This window comes from Eptesicus fuscus, chromosome 24 (assembly GCF_027574615.1).
Source record: "Eptesicus fuscus isolate TK198812 chromosome 24, DD_ASM_mEF_20220401, whole genome shotgun sequence".
In the NCBI taxonomy this organism is placed as follows: Eukaryota; Metazoa; Chordata; class Mammalia; order Chiroptera; family Vespertilionidae; genus Eptesicus; species Eptesicus fuscus.
In genome coordinates, this window is record NC_072496.1 from 2,107,009 (window position 1) to 2,123,658 (window position 16,650).

At 44.9% G+C, this 16,650-nt stretch overlaps 1 protein-coding gene across 1 annotated transcript; it reads right to left on the reverse strand.

Annotated features, from left to right (window-relative positions):
- Positions 1-1,980: 1,980 nt before the first annotated feature.
- On the reverse strand, positions 1,981-16,509 carry LOC103304987 (complement factor H-related protein 1-like). The gene is made up of 6 exons (XM_054713157.1): positions 16,452-16,509; positions 14,379-14,573; positions 13,439-13,615; positions 11,830-12,012; positions 6,563-6,745; positions 1,981-2,177 (listed from the first exon to the last, which is right to left on the reverse strand). Exons 1-6 carry the CDS (start codon positions 16,507-16,509, stop codon positions 1,981-1,983), a joined length of 993 nt encoding a protein of 330 aa, XP_054569132.1.
- Between the last annotated feature and the right edge of the window lie 141 nt (positions 16,510-16,650).

The window sequence follows — 16,650 nt, forward strand, 5'->3', positions numbered from 1 at the left end:
ATCTGAGACACACACACGCACATACTTAACATTGAATAGCAACGTTTAAAAGAGTTTTTTTTCACTTACAATGACGGGATGTTTTCCTACTTAGAATTGGAGACTTTGAAAAGCAAAGAATGCCTGTCAGTCCTCTGCTTTCCCTTCTCAGTGAGGCCACGACTGGGCTTCTCAGAGCCCCATTTCTGGGTGTTTAAGGGAAGTAATTTCACAACGAAGAAGCAGGTCAAGACATGAATGGGACTTACGGACGCATCTTGGAAGAGGTAGCCAGCCGGAAAGAGTGCATTCTGTCTTATTTCCCATCAAGGGAGGGTAGAAGCCGTTTCCACACTGGTATGTGATTACATAATCAAGTTTGTATTGGTTCATTTTAGGAGCAAAGTCACCGTTGGGAATGATTGGAGGGTCACATGTTAATTCTGAAAAGAAAAAGGACATGTGGATTATGCAGATACTAGTAATTGTCCCATCAAAGTATTCTTTTAGAAAAAATAGACATTTTTGTTGATTTCAGAGAGGAAGGGAGAGGGAGAGATAGACACATCAATGATGAGAGAGAATCATTGCTAGGCTGCCTTCTGCACGCCCTCTACTGGGATCCAGCCCACAACCCAGGCATGCCCCCCTGACCGGGAATCGAAAGATGACCTCCTGGTTCATAGGTCAACACTCAATCACTTGAGCCACATGGGCCGGGCTCCATCAAGGTATTATTTGTTGTTACCTTACAATACAGAAATTTTCTACTGGTTGATTTATTAAAAAATTACAGACAACCCTGGTTGGGGTGAGTGTGAGAGGCAACCAATCCATATGTCTCTCTCACATTGATGTTCCTCTCTCTCTCTCTCTCTCTCTCTCTCTCTCTCTCTCTCTCTCTCTCCCCTCCTTCTCCCTCATATCCACTCTTTCTCTAAAGATCAATGGAAAAAATATCCTCGGGTGAGGATTAAAAAAAAAGTAAAGGCAAATGAAAAAGGGCAAAATCTTACTTAAGAAGGAGCCAAATATTCCCATCAGTTTCAACTCACCTTGTCCATGAGCGCAGGAGACCCACAGGGTGAGGATGACCTTGACTAGGAACAGCATGGTGGGGCTCCCGGGTGTGTTAGCACAGATCGTCCAGTGCTGCTGCTGTGTGGTTTTAACTCTGCTTCATGAGCCCTTACCAAGTGTGGCTCTGAACTTAAGTGACAGTACCGGGAAGCTAGCTGAATGGGGTCACTCGGTAGATATCAAAGGTCAAAGACTTTTGCAATTCTGTACATTTGCATGAATGATTTCACAATCATTTCTTGACTTCATTCCCTGACATGTACTTGGTCAGCTTTCCTTAGGGACAGTAATAGTAAGGCTGGCTGCAAAAGTGATACAAAACTCTAATCTTTAAACACTTCTTGAGGTGAGGTTCTTTCTCAACCAGGAGGTTCCCGTGGGAATAGCTCTGACTGCATGTCCCTGTGACTGTCTCTTGTCCTCTCCTTGCTCTCACCCGACTGCAGTCCTTAGGGGTCTATGGACACCAGCCAGTGTGTCCACACAGTGTACGGTCCTGTCTGTAGGGCAGCACTGATTTTTTTGTAAACTCACAAAAGACCACACCACCAAGTCCAAGGATTCCAACACATTCTTGATATTCAACTTTTTTTTTTTCATGTTTTATTGATTTTAGAGAGAGAGAAACATCAATGAGGGATAGAGACAGGCACTGAGGTGATTTCTGGCCAGAGACGTTTCATGAACAGAACACATGGCATGTTGGTTTGTCACATTTGAATGAGATGCTTAGGAGAAGTGGTGCCTTGGTCTCAGATTACAATGACATCTCCCACCTGGCATTTAACATGAATTCTGATTAATGAATAAAAGGGAATTACACCCAACTAGAGAAATAAATTGAGAAGAATTAGATTAATATTAAAGCATTCTGAATGAAGGCGTACATTTTAATGTGAAAGCTGCCACATAGCTCTCATTTTACGCACAAGTGGGATACTCCATTTTCCCTTCTCGACATTGTGCTCGGAATGCAGATGCTGGTGACACTGCACGATACCCACGTCGACACCTAAATTCAGTATAATCGTTTGTTCTAGAATAAAATTTTTTCTCATATGACCATTGCAACTCTATGTTATGTTCTCTCATGATTTCTTCTGATAGTATACATGCATCTGAAAGTGAAAAAAGAAAGAAAGAAAGAAAACTAAGTAGTATACAAGTATTTGCCACAGAATTTTACACTCTCATGTAGAATCTTCTACACAGATCCAGGAATTTATCCTCAAACCCTTTTGCAAACCACTTCATTGAAAACCCAACATGTTGCTATAACTCATTGTAAACCAGGGGTCCTCAAACTTTTTTAAACAGGGGGCCAGTTCACTGTCCCTCAGACCGTTGGAGGGCCAGACTATAGTTTAAAAAAACTATGAACAAATTCCTATGTACACTGCACATATCTTATTTTGAATTAAAAAAACAAAACGGCAAAAATAACCGCATGTGGCCCGCGGGCCGTACTTTGAGGACGCCTGTTGTAAACTATCAATGATGTAAAAATGGGGTACTCTGTGGAATGTGTGATCACTGTCTGCTATAATCAACGTTCACAATGTCCACTACGCTATGAAGGGCTTTCATTAAAGGATCCTTGAAGGGGGTGGAGGAGGTGGAGAGGGTGGAGGGGGCATAAGTGATGATGGGGAACATAAATTACAATGAAGAAAAATGATAGTTTCTTGCTGTTGTTGCTCAAGAATTTCTCAGACTGTATACCCTCAGCCATGACTACTTGGTGGTCAACAGAAGAGGTGACAGTCCATGCAGGTTCTGTTGTAAGCAGCAAACATGGCATTCATTACACGGGTTTCCCAGGGCCCAGGAGGACATTAAAGGACTTACCCAAGCATTTGGGTGGCTCAGACCACTCTCCATCACGGCACGTTATTCTCCTGTTTCCCTCAAGTTCATAGTAGGCCTGGCACTGATACTCCACTGAAGACCCGGGAGCGTAGACTGCTCTTGGATACGTGGTAACGTCTCCATTGTCAATAACGGGAGGGGGCCCACATATTCCTGTGGAATCTAAGAGAGGACATGGTTTGATTTATTGAGTGAGCAGTGGACTTTAAGGGAGCTGCGGAGTAGGAGGGAGCTACACTCACCTCCTCCCGGCCCCAAACCGATTTACAGGAAACGATAGAGCAACAAACCTGAGTAACCAAATGAAGGCCAGCTGGACAGGAGCAGAGTAACCAAGTGCTTACAGAAGCTGCACAGAGACTGGGAGGGGAGAATGAGACACCCTACCCTTGCACTCTGGTGGGTCTGTCCACTTCCCACTTAGGCATGTCACCACTGCGTTCCCGAAGAGGCCCAAAGGGTGCCTGCATTCATAACGTGCTGTGTCCTCATGTCGATACCGAGGCTTCTCGCCTGGTATAAAGGCATTTTGCACTGGGGGAGGGCTGCCACAGGAGGGATCTGAGAAAAAAGAGAAAATCATGGGTCTCCAATGCAGCGATCACTAGACGCAATTGAGACGGAAAATCTTCACAAATTTACATGCAAGACTGATAAAAGAAGATAAAGCAAGTTTTTTGGTAAGAGTTAAGCTTCTATACCTTAAGTTTCTTTCCCATCCTCTCTCACAGGTTAATAGAGATTTTTGGGCCTATGAAAAAGATGAGTATGCTGTGCAAAAATTTTTAATTTGATGTAGTCTTATTTGTTTATTTTTTCTTTTGTTTTGCTTGCCTGAGGAGATATATTAGAAATAAAATATTGCTGTGAGAAATGTCTAAGATTTTTATGGCCCATGTTTTTTCTTCCAGGGTTTTTATGGTTTATAATCTTACATTTACGTCTTTAATCCATTTTGAGTTTATTCTTGTGAAAGGTATAAGAAGGTGGTCCAATATCATTTTTTTGTTTGGGACTGTCCAATTATACCAGCACCATTTATTAACCAGTGGCACCCCAATAAATTCAATAAAAATTTAAAAACTTTTCAAAGTAAAAAAATGATGGTTTTTCTGAACATTTTTCTTTAAGTTTAGTAAAATAAACAGAGATTATCCAAGTGAATTTATAAACCCAAGAAACGCATAACAAACATGTTATTTGGCAGCCAAATGTGGTTCGCAAACATCATGTTTTTGAATTGTGATTTTAGGCCCTTAGAAAATGAGCACGGTAGCCAGGTTCTTAGAGAATAAGTCAAGTATTGCCATGCTTTGAGGAATGTCGCAGGGGTAAGGAAGATGATCACTTGATATCCACACAGAAACTGAGGACAAAGAAGAGTGCAGTATATTAACAGTTCCTTAAAAATACTGCAATAACTTGAGTGCCTAAGGGCACTGCAGTGAGCACTGTGCCGCTCATCGGGGAGATTCGGGTGGATGCAAAGTAATAAGAGGCTGAAGCTACGGCTCCCAACAACAGTGGTTGTAGAACTCGCTGGGAATTGCCACATCATTTTCGGGGTCAGAACCCCTGAGCTTCTGAGGCTGAGTCTGAGTGAGCCTGTGAGTTTGCATTTGACTTTCTACCAATTCCCTGAGATGCTGACACGGCTGTGTCAGGGGTCACACTCTGAGGGCTCTGGGGCTCCAATGCCCACCATTGATACACATCCATTCCTCTGTGTGAGGCATAGACCTTCCTCCATCTGGCCTGCACCAGAACCGATGTCTATTGTTAATGATGCTAGAAGCCATTCACCAAAATACCTTTGCATGTGGGTGTTCCTATCCAACTGCCATCCCTACACTCTACAAAGTTGGATCTATCCATTTGGTAATGTTCTTTACATGTATAAGTCACTTGTTCTCCTGACCTGTATGACTTCTTCTTCTTGCTTTTGAGGATGGCATTGTCATAGCTGGGTGGGCTAGGACAAGTCATTGCTGAAAAAGCAGCAACAGAGACTTTTCAGTAAATCTTAAAAAGTACATATCAGGCAATAATTATACTCTAGAATAATAGATACACACCAAACCAATGCCTACTGTACAATGTTTCTCTTACAACTTGAAAATGTCAGCCATCTTGAATCAATTACATTGAATAATTTTACGTTTATCAAAAGTTCAACGTGGGGATGGTGGTATTGAAAGCCTGAGGAGATGGGCATACAGGTCATGATTGAGACCAAACTTCTTACATTCAAATTCTTATTTGTCCACACAGGCCACAGACACTATGTGCATTTGATATTTTTTGCTTCTGTCCAAATCTGTTTCCCATATTTACAACAAACATCTTAAAATAACTATGTTTTAATTGATTTCAGAGAGGAAGGGAGCTGGGGAGTAGGAGGGAGCCATACTCACCTCCTCCCGGCCCCAAACCCATTTACAGGAAACGATAGAGCAACAAACCTGAGTAACCAAATGAAGGCCAGCTGGACAGGAGCATAGTAACCAAGTGCTTACAGAAGCTGCACAGACACTGGGAGGGGAGAATGAGACACCCTACCCTTGCACTCAGGTGGGTCTGTCCACTTCCCACTTAGACATGTCACCCCTGCATTCCTGAGGAGGCCCAAAGGGTGCCTGCATTGATAACATGCTGTGTCCCCATGTCGATACCTAGGCTTCTCGTCTGGTATAAAGGCATTTTGCACTGGGGGAGGGCTGCCACAGGAGACATCTGAATAAAGAGGAAATAATGGATCTCTAATGCAGCGATCATTTAGATGCAATTGAGACAGAAAATCTTCACAAATTTACATGCAAGATTGAAAAAAAGATAAAGCAATTTTTGGGGGGCTAAGAGTTAAGCTTCTATATCTTAAGCTTAAAAATTTTTTATTGATTTTTAGATAGAGAGAAAAGGAAGGAGAGATAGATGAGAGAGAGAGAGAGAGAGAGAGAGAGAGAGAGAGAGAGAGAGAAGAGAGAGACAACTATTGGCTGCCTCCTGCATGCATCCTACTGGGGATCAAGCCCACAACCCTAGCATGTTTTCTGACCAGGATGGAACCAGTGATCTCTTGGTACATGGATGACACTCAACCAACTGAGCCACACCAGCCAGGGCTACAGCTATTCCTTTCTTTGTTTCTTTTTTTTCCTTCTTTTTCTCTTTCTTTCTTTCTTTCTTTCTTTCTTTCTTTCTTTCTTTCTTTCTTTCTTTCTTTCTTTCTTTCTTTCTTTCTTTCTTTCTTTCTTCTTCCTTTCTTCTTTTTCTTTCTTTTTTCTTTCTTTCTTCTTTCTTTCTTTTTTTTCTTTCTTTCTTTTTAAAAAAATATTTTTATTGATTTTAGAGAGAAAGGGAGAGGGAGAGAGATAGAAACATCAATGATGACAGTGAATCATGAATCAGCTTCCTCCTGCATGCCCCCACTTGGGATGGTGTCTGCAACCTGGGCATGTGCCCTTGACTAGAATCAAACCTGGAACCTTTCAGTCCTCAGACCAAAGCTCTTCCATTGAACTAAACCGGTTAGGGCTAGAATTGTTTATTAATTCATCAAAATGTGATCATAAACAGGAAAACATATGCATTACACTGATTTTCTCAGAGCCCAGGAGGTCATTAAAGGACTTACCCAAGCATTTGGGTGGCTCAGACCACTCCCCATCACGGCACGTTATTCTCCTGTTTCCCTCAAGTTCATAGTAGGCCTGGCACTGATACTCCACTGAAGACCCGGGAGCGTAGACTGCTCTTTGATATGTGGTAATGTCTCCATTGTCAATAACGGGAGGGGGCCCACATTTTCCTGTGGAATCTAAGAGAGGACATGGTTTGATTTATTGAGTGAGCAGTGGACTTTAAGGGAGCTGCGGAGTAGGAGGGAGCTACACTCAGGTCCTCCCGGCCCCAAACGGATTTACAGGAAACGATAGAGCAACAAACCTGAGTAACCAAATGAAGGCCAGCTGGACAGGAGCAGAGTAACCAAGTGCTTACAGAAGCTGCACAGACACTGGGAGGGGAGAATGAGACACCCTACCCTTGCACTCCGGTGGGTCTGTCCACTTCCCACTTAGGCATGTCACCACTGCGTTCCCGAAGAGGCCCAAAGGGTGCCTGCATTCATAACGTGCTGTGTCCTCATGTCGATACCTGGGCTTCTCGCCTGGTATAAAGGCATTTTGCACTGGGGGAGGGCTGCCACAGGAGGGATCTGAGAAAAAAGAGAAAATAATGGGTCTCCAATGCAGCGATCACTAGACGCAATTGAGACGGAAAATCTTCACAAATTTACATGCAAGACTGATAAAAGAAGATAAAGCAAGTTTTTTGGTAAGAGTTAAGCTTCTATACCTTAAGTTTCTTTCCCATCCTCTCTCACAGGTTAATAGAGATTTTTGGGCCTATGAAAAAGATGATTATTCTGTGCAAAAATTTTTAATTTGATGTAGTCTTATTTGTTTATTTTTTCTTTTGTTTTGCTTGCCTGAGGAGATATATTAGAAATAAAATATTGCTGTGAGAAATGTCTAAGATTTTTATGGCCCATGTTTTTTCTTCCAGGGTTTTTATGGTTTATAATCTTACATTTACGTCTTTAATCCATTTTGAGTTTATTCTTGTGTAAGGTATAAGAAGGTGGTCCAATATCATTTTTTTGGTTGGGTCTATCCAATTATACCAGCACCATTTATTAACCAATGGCACCCCAATAAATTCAATAAAAATTAAAAAACTTTTCAAAGTAAAAAAATGATGGTTTTTCTGACCATTTTTCTTTAAGTTTAGTAAAATAAACAGAGATTATCCAAGTGAATTTATAAACCCAAGAAACGCATAACAAACATGTTATTTGGCAGCCAAATGTGGTTCGCAAACATCATGTTTTTTTTTTTTTTTTTTTTTTTCTTTTTTTTTTAATTTCTTTATTGATTAAGGTGTCACATATTTGTCCTCATCCCCCATTCCCATCCCACCCCTCTCCCCACGCATGCCCCAATCCCCTGTTGAACTTAACCGTTGGATAGGCTTATATGCATGCATACAGGTCCTTTGGTTGAACTCTCCCCCTCCCCCCCACCCTCCCCCTACCCTCTTCTATCCTCCCTCTGAGGCCCGATAGTCCGATCGATGCCTCCTTGCTTCTGGTTCTGTTCTTGTTCCTCAGTCTATGTTGTTCATCATTTCCCCTAGATGAGCAAGATCATATGTCACTAGATATATACTAATAAGAACTGAATGTGAGACGAGCAACAATAGTTATGCTGACAGGCAAATGAATCAATCTGTAGCGAGCTTCCCCCTGGACCAACAGTTCCCTTGAGACCCAACTTCGATGTCCAGCAGTTCCTTATGTGTACATGTCAGCGCCGACCCCTCAGCTCTGGATGGTGGACAAATGGTGGTAATGGAGGTCCGACTCCCTCTGGTTTGGTCTCGGCCGAACCCAGGGGCACGGCGTCACCCGGACTAAGGGGCACGTGGCCTCACCCATACCCAAGGGGCGCGTGGTCTCACCCGGGTCTGGGACCCAGCCTCACCCGGATGGATCCAGGGGCGCACGGCCTCACCCGGACCCAGGATCTGGCTTCACCCGTACCCAGGGACGCTTGGCCTCTCCCAGACCCAGGGGCACGTGGCCTCACCCGGGCTTAGTTGCACAAGGCCTCACCTGGATCCAGGGACACATGGTCTCTCCCGGACCCAGGGACGCTTGGCCTCTCCCAGACCCAGGGCCACTTGGGCTCACCCGGGCCTAGGTGCACGAGGCCTCATCCGGATCCAGGGACGCATGGTCTCACCCGGACCCAGGGACGCTTGGCCTCTCCCAGACCCAGGGGCACGTGGCCTCACCCGGGCCTAGGTGCACGAGGCCTCACCCGGATCCAGGGACACATGGTCTCACCCAGACCCAGGAACGTTTGGCCACTCCCAGACCCAGGGCCACTTGGGCTCACCCGGGCCTAGGTGCACAAGGCCTCACCCGGATCCAGGGACACATGGTCTCACCCGGACCCAGGGACGCTTGGCCTCTCCCAGACCCAGGGGCACGTGGCCTCACCCGGGCCTAGGTGCACGAGGCCTCACCCGGATCCAGGGACACATGGTCTCACCCGGACCCAGGGATGCTTGGCCTCTCCCAGACCCAGGGCCACTTGGGCTCACCCGGGCCTAGGTGCACGAGGCCTCACCCGGATCCAGGGACACATGGTCTCACCCGGACCCAGGGACGCTTGGCCTCTCCCAGACCCAGGGCCACTTGGGCTCACCCGGGCCTAGGTGCACGAGGCCTCACCCGGATCCAGGGACACATGGTCTCACCCGGACCCAGGGACGATTGGCCTCTCCCAGACCCAGGGCCACTTGGGCTCACCCGGGCCTAGGTGCACGAGGCCTCATCCGGATCCAGGGACGCATGGTCTCACCCGGACCCAGGGACGCTTGGCCTCTCCCAGACCCAGGGCCACTTGGGCTCACCCGGGCCTTGAATTGTGATTTTAGGCCCTTAGAAAATGAGCACGGTAGCCAGGTTGTTAGAGAATCAGTCAAGTATTGCCATGCTTTGAGGAATGTCGCAGGGATAAGGAAGATGATCACTTAAGATTTCCACACAGAAACTGAGGACAAAGAAGAGTGCAGTATATTTACAGTTTCCTAAAAATACTGCAATAGCTTGAGTGCCTAAGGGCACTGCAGTGAGCACTGTGCCGCTCATCGGGGAGATTCGGGTGGATGCAAAGTAATAAGAGGCTGAAGCTACGGCTCCCAACAACAGTGGGCGTAGAACTCGCTGGGAATTGCTGCAACGTTTTCGGGGTCACAACCCCTGAGCTTCTGAGGCTGAGTCTGAGTGAACCTGTGAGTTTGCATTTGACTTTCTACCAATTCCCTGAGATGCTGACACGGCTGTGTCAGGGGTCACACTATGAGGGCTCTGGGGCTCCAATGCCCACCATTGATACACATCCATTCCTCTGTGTGAGGCATAGACCTTCCTCCATCTGGCCTGCACCAGAACCGATGTCTATTGTTAATGATGCTAGAAGCCATTCACCAAAATACCTTTGCATGTGGGTGTTCCTATCCAACTGCCATCCCTACACTCTACAAAGTTGGATCTATCCATTTGGTAATGTTCTTTACATGTATAAGTCACTTGTTCTCCTGACCTGTATGACTTCTTCTTCTTGCTTTTGAGGATGGCATTGTCATAGCTGGGTGGGCTAGGACAAGTCATTGCTGAAAAAGCAGCAACAGAGACTTTTCAGTAAATCTTAAAAGGTACATATCAGGCAATAATTATACTCTAGAATAATAGATACACACCAAACCAATGCCTACTGTACAATGTTTCTCTTACAACTTGAAAATGTCAGCCATCTTGAATCAATTACATTGAATAATTTTACGTTTATCAAAAGTTCAACGTGGGGATGGTGGTATTGAAAGCCTGAGGAGATGGGCATACAGGTCATGATTGAGACCAAACTTCTTACATTCAAATTCTTATTTGTCCACACAGGCCACAGACACTATGTACATATTACATTTTTTGCTTCTGTCCAAATCTGTTTCCCATATTTACAACAAACATCTTAAAATAACTATGTTTTAATTGATTTCAGAGAGGAAGGGAGCTGGGGAGTAGGAGGGAGCCATACTCACCTCCTCCCGGCCCCAAACCCATTTACAGGAAACGATAGAGCAACAAACCTGAGTAACCAAATGAAGGCCAGCTGGACAGGAGCAGAGTAACCAAGTGCTTACAGAAGCTGCACAGACACTGGGAGGGGAGAATGAGACACCCTACCCTTGCACTCCGGTGGGTCTGTCCACTTCCCACTTAGACATGTCACCCCTGCATTCCTGAGGAGGCCCAAAGGGTGCCTGCATTGATAACGTGCTGTGTCCCCATGTCGATACCTAGGCTTCTCGTCTGGTATAAAGGCATTTTGCACTGGGGGAGGGCTGCCACAGGAGACATCTGAATAAAGAGGAAATAATGGATCTCTAATGCAGCGATCATTTAGACGCAATTGAGACAGAAAATCTTCACAAATTTACATGCAAGATTGAAAAAAAGATAAAGCAATTTTTGGGGGGCTAAGAGTTAAGCTTCTATATCTTAAGCTTAAAAATTTTTTATTGATTTTTAGATAGAGAGAAAAGGAAGGAGAGATAGATGAGAGAGAGAGAGAAAGAGAGAGAGAGAGAGAGAGAGAGAGAGAGAGAGAGAAGAGAGAGACAACTATTGGCTGCCTCCTGCATGCATCCTACTGGGGATCAAGCCCACAACCCTAGCATGTTTTCTGACCAGGATGGAACCAGTGATCTCTTGGTACATGGATGACACTCAACCAACTGAGCCACACCAGCCAGGGCTACAGCTATTCCTTTCTTTGTTTCTTTTTTTTCCTTCTTTTTCTCTTTCTTCTTTCTTTCTTTCTTTCTTTCTTTCTTTCTTTCTTTCTTTCTTTCTTTCTTTCTTTCTTTCTTTCTTTCTTTCTTTCTTTCTTCTTCTTTCTTCTTTTTCTTTCTTTTTTTTTCTTTCTTTCTTCTTTCTTTCTTTTTTTTCTTTCTTTCTTTTTTAAAAAATATTTTTATTGATTTTAGAGAGAAAGGGAGAGGGAGAGAGATAGAAACATCAATGATGACAGTGAATCATGAATCAGCTTCCTCCTGCATGCCCCCACTTGGGATGGTGTCTGCAACCTGGGCATGTGCCCTTGACTAGAATCAAACCTGGAACCTTTCAGTCCTCAGACCAAAGCTCTTCCATTGAACTAAACCGGTTAGGGCTAGAATTGTTTATTAATTCATCAAAATGTGATCATAAACAGGAAAACATATGCATTACACTGATTTTCTCTGAGTTCACGAGGATATCAAAAGACTTACCTAAGCATTTAGGTGGCTCAGACCACTGTCCATCACGGCACGTTATTCTCCTGTTTCCCTCAAGTTCATAGTAGGCCTGGCACTGATACTCCACTGAAGACCCGGGAGCGTAGACTGACAATGGGAAGGTGGTAATGTCTCCATTGTCAATAGCAGGAGGTGGCCCACATTTGTCTGTGGACTCTAAGAGAGGATATTGTTTGATTTATTAAGAGACAAAAACCATCTGACAGAACACTGAGGCATGTACAAATCCAGCACAATATGTAATAGGAAGACGTGCAGGGGGTCTAGGAAAGAAAGGATTCATTGGAGAAATTCTAATCATCTAAAGTGAGAATCATGATGTTTTGCAGCCCTTCCATTGATGCAATGGTGAGACTCACATAAGCCAGAAAGAAATACAGGTGCGTTGTCCTGTGGTGGTGAAAAAATGGTCCAACACATAGCTCACGGTCACAGAGGGTCCTTGTCCTCTCATACAACCTACCACAGGGTGCCTTGGGACACTAGGCACTTAATCTTTATTTTCTTTTTAACATTTTAAAATTATTTTTAGATAGAGTGAAAGGGGGAGAGAGAATGTGAGAGAGAGGGGAAACATCGATTGGCTGCCTCATGCATGCCTCCTCCTACTGGGGATCAAGCCCACAACCCCAGCATGTGCCCTGACCGGGATCGAGCCAGCAACTTCTTGGTACATGGATTGACACTCAAACAACTGAGGCACACCAGCCAGGGCTACAGCTATTTCTTTTTTAAAATACATTTTTATTGATTTCAGAGAGGAAGGGAGAGGGGGGAGAGAGAGAGAGAGAGAGAGAGAGAGAGAGAGAGAGAGAGAGAGAGAGAAGCATCAATGATGAGAGAGAATCATTGATTGACTGCCCCCTGCACACTCCCTACTGGGGATAGAGTCCGCAACCCAGGCATATGCCCTTGACTGGAATCAAACCCAGGCCCTTCAGTCTAAAGTCTGATGCTCTATCCACTGAGGAACACCAAACAGAGCCACAGCTATGCATAACAATAAAAACCTAAGTGACCATTGCAACCGAACGGGCGACCGAACAGTCTGCGTGGGGCCACCAGCCTGCAGGGGGGTTAGTGAGGGGCGACCTAACGACTGAGCAGCAGGCTGTAGGGCGACCTAACTACCAAACAACAGGCTGACTGGGGTGACCAGGCCTGCAGGGGGGAGAGTTGGGGGTAACCAGGCTGGCAGGGGGGGCAGTGAGGAGCAATCAGACCAGCAGAGGGGGGCAGTGAGGGGTCACCAGGCTGGCGGGGGAGAGGGGGCAGTTGAGGGCAAGTAGACCGGCAGGAGGGCAATTAGGGGTGATCAGGCAGGCAGGCAGGTGAGCAGTTAGGAGCCAGTGGTCCCGGATTGTGAGAGGGATGTCCAACTGGCATTTTAGGCAGGATCCCCAGGAAGATCAGGCCTAAACCAGCAGCCGGACATCCCCTGAGGGGTCCCGGATTGGAGAGGGTGCAGGCTGGGCTGAGAGGACCCTTTCTCCACCCATGCACCAATTTCGTGCACCGGGCCTCTAGTTTCTTTATAAAATGAAGAAGGAGACAGAATCCCAGAGGACAGCGTTCTACTTACTGATGCGGCTGCATGTCGGGGGCGTAGACCAGCCCCGTTCCGCACACGTGATGACATCCTGGTTATTGGCGAGGCTGTAGCCCTTATCACAGACGATCTGTACGCTGTCCCCTTCCTGGTGCGTCCGCCCTGCAGATGTGGAATGGCCATTTTCCACCCACGGGAAGAAGCACTGTCCTGCAAACACAAGGATGACCAATAGGAATCTTGCATTGGGAGAGCGGCTCCATTTGGCAACTTCCAGGCAGAAATCAAACGCAAAAAGGACTTTCTTAAACATCAGTTCATGCCAATGAACATGTGAACGTGTGCCATCACTCATTCATGACTTCTATGTAAGACACATTTTTACATTTGTCTTTTGGACATCAGAAAAGTGACGTGGTTTTTCTCATTCAATCGACTCAGTTGCTTCCTAGACTTCCATCTCCCGGGCTTGCCTGCATCCTTTTTCTCTCTCCTAATCGTTCTCTTCGCGCCTCTGCCCTCATTGAGAGAGGAAGACCGCTGAGACTCACAAACATGCAGCTCAGCAAAGCCGCACAAAGAAGGAAATTCATAAAAACGCTCCTTGAATATCTGAGGGGACAGCATGTGGTGGACAGAGGTTACATGTCAAAAACGAACTCTCCCGAGAAACGTCTGTGTCCTTATAATTAACAAGTGAGCGTGTTTACTAGTAAATTGAATATTAGTAGTTGAAATGGCCGACCGTTGGTATTTGAAACGGAAAAATGTAGATATTTCATCAAGTTTGTATCTTACTTTTTTCTGACACAGTTTCTGAAGAAAGACCTATCTGACTTTTGCTGGTGCCACCAGCCCCTGACGCGGAAATTGTTTAGACTCTGGGATCCCTCCTGCACGCCCCTCTCCTGTCCCCTTCACTGAGTCCCTGAGTCATTCATTGGGGAATGGGAGGAGGGGGGCTTTGACTCACGGATACACCTCGGGGTGGGCGACCATCCTCCCTCCGTGCAGTTTATTTGAGTCCAGAGTGACCGTGAAGGAGACACGAAGCTGTGGTCACAGGAGTAGTAGAAGTATTTCCCCGTAGCCACTGGGAAGGTTGGCTTATATCTGTTTTCCTCATATATGCTTCCATGTTTTATTTCTGGAAAATCACAAGTTCTTCCTGAAGGGAGAAAATATAGGATCCCGGATGAACGAACAATTCTCCTTTATTACCCTCACCCCCTTAATGGCCTTTTGTAAGGTAATCACCTCTTTAAAGGCCTTACCTCCCCGCAGTTACATGCTGAGGTGCCGGGAGTATGGACTTCAATCCAACCCGTGCCAACTGAATACACAGAGTTGTTTCTGTCCGCACAAAAGGCTTGGCCCCTAAGTGGTTCCTTTCCCCTGACAAACATTGGCACAACTCCTACTACAGAGCGTTTAAAAGAGTGGACTGGTACCCAACTTTTAAAAAATATATATTTTTATTGATTTTAGAGAGTGGAAAAGAGAGAGAGAGACAGAAACATCAATGATGAGAGAGAATCACTGTTCAACTGCCTCCTGCATGCCCCACACTGGGCATCGAGCCTGCAACCCAGGCATGGGCCCTGACCAGGAATCGAACCATGACCTCCTCCTGTTCGTGGGATGTTGCTCAGTCAACCACTGACCTACACCAGCCAGGTACTTAAAAAAAAAAAAAAAGATTTTCTTTTTTTTATTGATTTGTAAGGGAAAGAAAAAAGAGGAGGGATATATATATATATATATATATATATATATATATATAGAGAGAGAGAGAGAGAGAGAGAGAGAGAGAAACATTGATATGGGCCATTGAGCCCCAAACCCGGGCATGTGCCCTGACTGGGGATTGAATTGGCAACGGTACAGTACACGGGATGATGCCCAACCAACTGGGCCACACCAGGGCTCAAAGGTTACTTTTAGAAAGAGTTCCTTAGTGAAGAACATTGTTAACCTGGGTAGGAAGCTTTGCTGTGTGGTTGTTATTGTGGCGGCCAGTGAAGGAAATTGCTCAAATGTAAACTGACCTAATGGACAAAAGCAGGCATGCTGCAAGTTATACAAATGAATCCCTCCTGTAAACTAAGGAAAAAGGGCAGTGATTTGCAAGTGGCGGGATGAACTGTTCTAAGGCACGCTAGAGGTCTCATTCACAGCGACTCAGGAATGAGAGAATTTGATTTTAGGAAAATAAGGGATTTTAAATGATAGAATAGTTAAGACGAAATATTCAGAAGGATGGTAAAGGGGGAGGAAATGCCATTGTGTAAATAAAATCTTACAGATCTAAAATGCAGTGAATACTATTAGAACTAATGTACAAAATAAATTGCTTTTGCATTAAAGATAAGTTAAAGAGACTACCAATTATATTTGTTACAAGATACAATTGTTTAATGCATAGGGTTGCATTGACACATAATAGAGACCACGTATTATTCTAAAGAATGCACATCAGTGCACAATAGAGATAATGCTATGAAATACATTGATTTATTTCCTCAACACTTAACAGTGAACTCAGAAATCTAGTAAAATTTATTGAGATTCCATTGGAAATTAAGAATGTATTTTACTTTTTGTTGAAACAGATATTTCTTTTTACCCACTGCTAAATACTAAATTGATTGCAACATTAATTACTTTTACAGGCTTATTAAGGGTTAATTGAAATACAGTAATCGGCACATACTTGAAATGAATGTTTTCAGGAGTTTTCACAAAGCAATCTATAAAACAATCACCACACATACGATTATGAGAATTGCCATTGTTCCCAAATGTGTATGAACACATTCAAATATTCCCGTAATCGGCATTGCCAGCCCTTTTGCTGTGGAACTCGGGAAGCAAAATTCAACATAATTGCTTGCATTTTTCCTAAAAAGGTTATTCTCTGTTATGATCTCCCAATACAGACTATGATTACTAGTCGAGTCATTAAAAAAACAGACCCATGAAAGTAGATGTAATATGAAGTCCCAGGTAGGAGCACGCTGCCTGGTCAGCTCTGTTTTCAACTCACCTTGTCCATGAGCCGAGGAGACCCACAGGGTGAGGAGGACCTGGACTAGGAACAGCATGGTGGGGCTCCCGGGTGTGTTAGCACAGATGGTCCAGCGCTGCTGTTTGGGGTTAAATCTGCTTCAGGAGCCGTTACCAAGTGTGGCTCTGAACTTAAGTGACAGTACCGGGAAGCTAGTTGACTGAGGCCACTCGGTAGA